General features: G+C 46.3%; 1 protein-coding gene across 1 annotated transcript in view; it reads left to right on the top strand.

Annotated features, from left to right (window-relative positions):
* Positions 1–527: 527 nt before the first annotated feature.
* LOC126407356 (voltage-dependent calcium channel subunit alpha-2/delta-4-like) overlaps positions 528–8237 on the top strand; it is a gene marked incomplete at its 5' end in the record, with an annotated part of 135442 nt that continues 127732 nt past the window's right edge. The window contains one exon of the mRNA XM_050072155.1: positions 528–631. Coding sequence (XP_049928112.1) covers positions 528–631 — 104 coding nt within the window. The remainder of the gene's footprint in view (positions 632–8237) is intronic.

The following is an 8237-nucleotide window of genomic DNA, read 5'->3' on the forward strand; positions in this document are numbered from 1 at the left end:
GTAATACAGAAGGTTCTAAATAATGCGGAACTAAGAAGCGCGGTACGTGTCATCTCCGGGACACTTTGGGATGCGCACCTGGAGCAGACACGCCGACACGCGCACAGAGGAAAACAAACATGGCTGACCGCTACCCACCTCGCCGTGAGAGCTGAACAGCTTCTTCTAATTTAAAAGCAGATGTGTGGAAATACTTCGGCTTCTACAACGTTGACGGCGGAAGCGAACTGGACAAGAGCCACGTTATATGTAAGCTGTGTCGTGCTAAAATAAAATACTTTGGCAACACAACAAACATGAGAAGCCATGTAACTCGATTCCACCTGACGGAGGAGTCAGGGAGACGGCAGGCTGTTGTTGCTGCGGCAACTAGTGGCGCTACCGACCAGAGAACAATCGAGGAAGCAATTAGAAAGCTGCCACCCTCATCTGAAAAGGCCAAGCGAATTACGAAGGCCATCGCAGCATTTATTGCCAAGGATTTGCGTCCTTCTTCTGTCGTGGAAAATCAGGGATTTCGAGGACTGCTGCATACACTGGAGCCCAGATACACCATCCCATCCCGACGCTATTTCACCGACACTCTACCATCAAACCAAAACAGAAATCATGGCCTCGCTGTTGAAGGCAGGTAGGAACGCAGTTACACGTGATGCGTGGACGTCTGTCGCCACCGAATCATTTGTTACTCTAACTACGCATTTTATCTTGTGATTGAAGATACCTGTTGTTACCTTTGGTTCCATACAACGAAGTTGTAACTTTCCAGTTTGCACGCATTTCCATTTATATGTTTAATAAAATGTAATGGAAATGAATTTAACTGTTTCTTATTACAAATGCACTGTTTTTAAAAATTGCAAGTGTTGAATGCTTATTCAGTGAGACAAAAAGAAATGTGTGTTGTGAAAAATGCATCAATATACATAAATTAAAGATGCATCAATAATCGAATCGTAGCCCCTGAATCGTAATCGTTATTGAATCGTGAGGTGCCCAAAGATTCCCACCCCTAGTTGCCGTACAACCGAACAGTAACGTTAGCTAAAATGTATATAATAAATTGGTAAAATATCTTGTCTTACAGTTTTCAATAGCAACTTTTACTGAACATTTTTATGCCTCTGTGCCACAGGCATTATGTTTCTGGGTTGTCTGTCCCATTTTTGTGAATGTGATATCTCAAGAACGACTCCAGAATGAACTGATATGATTTTGGTGGATAAAGGTCAAAGGACAAGTCACTGTGACCACACGTAACATGTTTTTGGCCATAACTCAAGAATGATTATTCTAATAATGAAAAAAAATTACACAAATGTCTGACAGGATGAAATGATGACATTTTATATCCAAAAGGTCAAAGATCATCTTCACTGTGACATCATAATGTTCTCCAAAAACTCTTTTCTGGCCATTATTTAATGTCAGATCTCAGGAACAGATGGAGAGACACCTGGTCAGATACTGAATTGGTGACTCTAATCTTGAAACTGTGCTGATTGTATAGATCTTCTGTGTGTGAAGCATCCATGTTTTCACTGACATGAATATGTGCTGTGAGAGAAACTTGACTGGTTCATGGAGGCATACAACCACAAGGTGGTAACTCTCTTTTTCGGTAACAAAAAATCCCATCCTGATTTATATTCTTATTTTAGTTGAAAGACAGAGCAGGTCTGACTCTCTGAGACAAATGAAAAAAGTTTGACCGTCACAACTAAAAGCAAAATGTTTTTCAGATTGTGAGCAAAGGAGGAATTACTGTTTTCACTCAAACCTGTGGATACAACATTGATTTCATTCAGCTTCCTGTTCTTGTTTGCTGTCAAAACTTAAATCTCTCCCTGTATGCTCTGATAATCTGGAGCCACCCATCAGCCTCCACAGATGACACCACCTGTTGGCTCCCTATTGCTAATAGCTAAGCCAACATGTCATGTGTTGTGCAGGAGTTACATTAACTTTGATGAGTCATAATCCAATCAGGAGAGAAGGAGAGTGAAGTAAAGATAATATTTAATACAGAATATGAGTGAACAGATTAACAGGTGATTTGTGCTGATTAAGATTTAACAGAAGTCTTTGGCGCTTGGACACCTGAGGGAGATTTTTTGCAATCGAGGGACATCTAAGCGGCAGCAAGACAAATCCCTCCATGGAGTCTAGACACTGGTGGCTGATGACTCTGAGGTTGATGGCTGATGGGGCGTATGAGGCTGATGAATCTGTAAAGACTAGGTGGTGATTGGGAGGTGGAGAATGTGCATGATGGCAACAAGAAATACCTACGACAGAGAAAGAACCATATTTAAAATGAAGAGCAGGAAGATGATAGGCTGACAGAGAAGGTGTGTCGTTGTGTTATTGGTTGATTGTGAATCAGCTGGGGACTTAGAAGTCTATACCCAGACACTGACATCTAGAGACAGTGAGTGAGCATATGAGTGAATGGCAGGGTGAGAAAGAAAGTTAGTGCCTGAACATGAACAGTATTGTCTTCCTGACTGAACTTTCGTTAGAGCTTTATTAAGCTGAAGTGGAGACACAAAGTTATTGCACATGCACAATATCAGTATCGTGTATTTTAGTGTGTTATAAAGTTCTCAGCTGCAAATTTTTTGCCCGGATAGTTTATTTATTTCCATCAAACTGTTGCCAGCCTCCCCCTCTCTGCTGAATGTCGACACAGACCCGTCATGTGTGACTCCTGATGAAGTGCTTTAAAGTTTGGTGCTCATTTAGTGACCTGAAATATGAACTGTTTGGCCTACAGTAGCAGCACACAGAAGGAACTGCAGCCAGATTCACTGGGATCACATGTATATCTTCCAACATGGCTGCCAGAGGAGTGCAGGATGACTTCTGCGAGCCTCTATTCCCACTGGATCCTTGCCTGTATCTGCTCCTGACCCTGTAAGATATATCTGGGATAAATTCCTCCACCGTTCACAGAGCAACATGACATGTGTTTTTATGATTCTCCTGTCTCACTGCTGGGGAGTCATTTTGGATAAAGAGTGTCAGCGAAATGCCTGAAATGTAAAATGAGAGAGCAGATTGTATCAGAGCCAACGATCAGAGCGTCACAAATCATCTCTGAGAGGCGTTTAGGGGCCGCTTGTTCAGTAGGAAGCTGGTGTGTTTGTGTCGAGTGATGTTGATACAGAGAGAGTTCATTCTGCAGAGATATATGACAGCAGCAGACGTTGCGTTAGGTCATTTTGACCGAGAGGGTCATAAAAATCCGGTCATAATCTATTTTTACTGGTCATTTTAATTTGTGTTTTTAAATGATAATAAAGATATTCAAAGACATTTCGTTTTCATTCGTTCGTTTTTAATAAATTCAACAAGCACGTTACAAAGTGTGCATTAAGGACATGAACGAAAAGATTAACAGACATCCACACCCGTGCCATTAGGCTTCTTATGTCAACAACGCTGCAGTGTGAAAATGGCAGCCACTTAAACCACTGACTGTGCATAATATATTAACGAAGCAATTTTACAAAATTAAACAATTACAAATAAAATCTGAACAAAAAATTGCAAGAAATCAGCTGACTTGAACATAGTTCACCTGCGGCCTGAACTCTCAGTCTTACACCTTCCTCCTCTTGCGCATGGACTGGAACTCTGTGCTGGCTTGTGCGTAATCAAACGCATCAAGGGAGGTTGCTGCGGAGGTGATTGTCATTAAGTTTTGTACTTTTGCCTTGGACAGACGACTTCTCGTGGCTGTTTTGATGTTGTTCTGAAGGCTGAATCCGCGCTCTACTGCCACACTGGAAACTGGAATTACCAGCGCCACTTCAGCCACAGTTTTAAAGTCGGGGAACATTTCTCCCAGAGAAGTTATCAGAAGTCGGCAAGACTCTCTGAATGAGGGGTTTCCTGATCCTGCAAGCACTCGCTTCACCGGGAGGAAATCCCGCAGCATGCGCTCCTTCTGCACCAGTGGTTCAGCTACACCGGTCTTCCAGACTATCCAGAGTCATGTTCATGACAGGTGAGATGGAGGAGATGTTTACATCTTCTTTTTGGAAGGTGAGGTTCATGCGGTTCACCACGGCCAAAACGTCAGTCAGCAAGTGAGTCAAAGCAGGGAACATGTATGTTTGAAGGTGCTTTCTGATTCCCTTATCTATAGGGCAGTTTTTTGCAGTTTCCTCCTCCTCCAACTCCAACACCAGAGCAGCCCAGTTGGCACGTATGCCCTTAACTGCCCTCTCCAGCGACAGCCAGCTTGTAGCCGATGGTTGTTTTAGGCTCAGCATGTCTTGTTCCCCCATTTCTTTTTGAAGTTCATTTAGTCGGTATGTTTGAATGGGGGAATTCTTGTAGTATGTGTATATGTTATTAACAGTGGTGACATATGTGCTTACTCGACGCACAGCAGTGGAGGCATCGCACGCAGCGAGCGCTGTCCTGTGCGCACCGCAGTGAATGTTTACAAGGAAGGGAGAGTCATTCTGACGCAACAGCTGTGCAACTCCGGCCTTTTCGACCCACCATCACATTCGCTCCATCACTTCCAAGTCCAACAACCCGAGCCATAGCGACCCCACGGCCCGATAGCACCTCTTTATTTTTGCTGTGATGCATTCAGCAGTGCCAGAGGGTACTGTGTAATTGCCGATGAATGCAGTTTCAGGCTCCCCTTTGTGTTGAAGTGTCAGATATGTGATCAGCATTTTCTCCACCGTGATATTAGTGGTTTCATCAATTATCAACTCCTGAAGTCCTGCGCAGACCAACTGTGCGGGATAGTTGAAACCATCTTCAACCTGAGCCTGAGGCTGGGGAGAGTACCACAGCTGTGGAAGACATCCTGCGTGGTACCTGTGCCCAAGACTCCGCACCCCAAGGACTTCAGCAGCTTCAGACCGGTGGCATTAACATCGCACCTCATGAAGACTCTGGAGCGCCTGGTCCTGTCTCGTCTCCGCCCCGCAGTAGGCCCTTCAATGGACCCGCTGCAGTTTGCCTACCAGCCTGGCATTGGGGTGGACGACGCCGTCATCTTCCTCCTGCATAGAGCTCTTTCTCACCTGGAGAAGCCTGGAAGCTCTGTGAGAATCATGTTCTTTGATTTCTCCAGCGCTTTCAACACCATACAGCCTGCGCTTCTGAGGGACAAACTGGAGCACATAGGGGTGGCTAATCACCTCACATCCTGGATCCTGGACTACCTCACGGACCGGCCGCAGTATGTCAGGACCCAGGATTGTGTATCGGACTTGGTTGTCTGCAGTACGGGGGCCCCGCAGGGGACGGTGCTGGCACCGTTCCTCTTCACCCTCTACACTGCAGACTTTTCATACGACACCCCCACCTGTCATCTGCAGAAGTTCTCTGACGACTCTGCCATAGTCGGCCTCATCACAGATGGGGACGACAGGGAGTACAGAGAACTGAACCAGGACTTTGTGGACTGGTGCCTGAGGAACCACCTTCAGATCAACGCGGGGAAAACCAAAGAGCTGATGGTGGATTTCCGCAGGCGCAGACTCCTCCCCCCAACACCGGTGAACATCCAGGGAAAGGACATTGAGATGGTGACATCTTATAAGTACCTGGGTGTTCATCTTAACAATAAACTGGACTGGACTAATCACATAACAGCACTGTACAGGAAAGGCCAAAGCAGACTCTACCTGCTGAGGCGGCTCAGGTCTTTTGGAGTGCAGGGGGCGCTCCTGAAGACCTTCTTTGACACTGTGGTGGCATCAGCCATCTTTTACGGAGTGGTCTGCTGGGGCAGCAGCGTCTCGGCTGCAGATAGGAAGAGACTGGACAAGCTGATCAAGAAGGCCAGCTCTGTCCTGGGATGCTCTCTGGACTCTGTGCAGGTGGTGGGAGAAAGGAGGATGACAGCCAAGCTGTCATCTCTGAGGACTAATGACTCCCATCCTCTGCAGGAGGAGATAAAAGCTCTGGAGAGCTCCTTCAGCGATAGACTGATTCACCCAGAGTGTGTGAAGGAACGCTATCGCAGGTCCTTCCTGCCTGCTGCTGTCAGGCTACATAACCAGCACTGCTCACAGTAGACTGCACTATGGACACTTTATGGACACCACAGCTGTCTGCTGTTTTGCACATACAATCACTTGCACTAGATGTGCTCCCTTTATCCACTGCTCATTTTCATTCACTGCTGCTCATTATTATCCACTTCCTATTATTTTCATTATTATTATTATTGTTATTGTTATTTATCGCCGACTCTTGGATTTTTGTACTTATTTGCATGCCTAGTTTTTTAAGTCTAATTTTGAAATCTTTAATCCGACTCTTTTTCCTTGACTGCTGTAACACTGGAATTTCTCAATTATGGGATCAATAAAGGTGTATCTTATCTTATCTTATCTTATCTCTTATTATTCCCACATATCTGCTGTTGGCGACGCGGTCATCAATAGCGCTGGTTATTGTCTTTGATAACGCCTCCTCCATCTGACTGACTGTCTCATGGTGGGTGTACATGTGTGCACTGTTAAGGTTTGGACAGCCGGCAGACTGTAAGAGGTTTATCAGGTCAGGATACAGGTGGCTCGGGGTGTTTGTTTTAGCCATGTGTAGCACAACCTTAAGTTGTGTTTTTAATGCCTCGTTGCAGGCAACCTGTGATTTCTCTACATGTTTAATCATGGCCACACTCTGGTTGAGGACCTTTGAAGCCTCGATGTGGCTGTGGCTACTTTGGTGTTCACGTAATGCTGATTTCTGCATGTTTGTGCATCCTCGGAACAAATCCGTTGCTCTTATTGGCTTTTTTTCACATGTCGCAGAACATTTTTCCATCCTCCCTCCTCAGCCACGTGAACTCCTGCTCCCACTGAACTCTGTACTCCCTCCTGACCTCCTTGCTGCCGCTTGCTTGCTCTGTAGATGACGAGGGCTGATTAATTGTTTGTTCTTCATCCTCCAATGCATCAGTGCCTCTTTTTTCACCTTTTTTATCACCGTTATTGGGCTTTTGGAAAAAATTTCGGAGACTCAGCTACCGTGACATTTTGCTCAGTGCCCGGCCCCCTTTGATTTTGCTGTGTGAAGCCAACGAGGTGGTCATGCATCAAGACTAGACAATAGCTAATTAATGAGCACACTCCGCCGCCAGGTGGGCAGGGGTGGTTATTGCAACCGGTCAAAATGACCGGCGGCCTTCAGATTTTCTGGTCATTGTTGTAAAAAAACGGTCAATGACCGAGAAAATCTGGTTAACGCGACCCCTGGACAGCAGTAACACAAATACAGAGATATACAGAAGAACACATAGAATCAGAAGAGTTTGGTACATGCTGGTCTGTTTGGCGCTAGCAGTGCGAGTTGGCATTGTATTTGCATTGCAGTGTCTCTTGGTGTAGATGGCTCCATGATGAAGAAGCAAAAGCAAAATCACTCAACACAATATGGCAGGGCGTGAGGGGCCAACTGTCCACAGACCGAGTTCACCACCCTCTCACCAGGTGCTAATCTTTCTGTGTTCTGTTCGTAATCCCAATTCCTTCGCCATGTAAAGTTGGGGATTCGAGGAGTGTCATGCTCTACTGTTACTGCCCCCACACCGCAAACTGTAGCTCACCTGCTAGCCTGTTAAAGCAAACAAGCAATGGACCATCATTTGGATTAACTAATCTCATATTGAAAATCCAAGTGTTAGTTGAACCTCAGATTGAGGAGGAGCAATGTGGTTTTCGTCCCGGACGCGGAACCGTGGACCAGCTCTTTACCCTCGCCAGGGTGCTGGAGGGGGCATGGGATATTGCCTAATCAGTCCACATGTGTTTTGTGGATTTGGAGAAGGCTTACGACCGTGTCCCCAGGGGCATCCTGTGGGGGGTGCTCCGGGAGTATGGGGTTGGGTGGTCCCTGTACCGAAGGAGCATGAGTCTGGTTCGCGTGGCCGGCAGTAAGTCGGACCTGTTCCCGGGTTGTCCAGTGGTCCAGGGTTGGACTCCGCCAGGGCTGCCCTTTGTCACCAGTTCTGTTCATAACCTTCATGGACAGAATTTCTAGGCGCAGCCGAGTGGTGGAGGGTGTCAGGTTCGGTGACGTGAGGATCTTGTCCCTGCTTTTTGCGGATGACGTGGTCCTCCTAGCTCCATCGAACAGTGACCTCCAGCTCTTGCTGGGATGGTTCGCAGCCAAGTGTGAAGCGGCTGGGATGAGAATCAGCACCTCCAAGTCTGAGGCCATGGTCCTCAGCCGGAAAAGGGTGGATTGCCCACTCC

The sequence above is a fragment of the Epinephelus moara genome, chromosome 20 (assembly GCF_006386435.1).
Source record: "Epinephelus moara isolate mb chromosome 20, YSFRI_EMoa_1.0, whole genome shotgun sequence".
NCBI lineage: Eukaryota > Metazoa > Chordata > Actinopteri > Perciformes > Serranidae > Epinephelus > Epinephelus moara.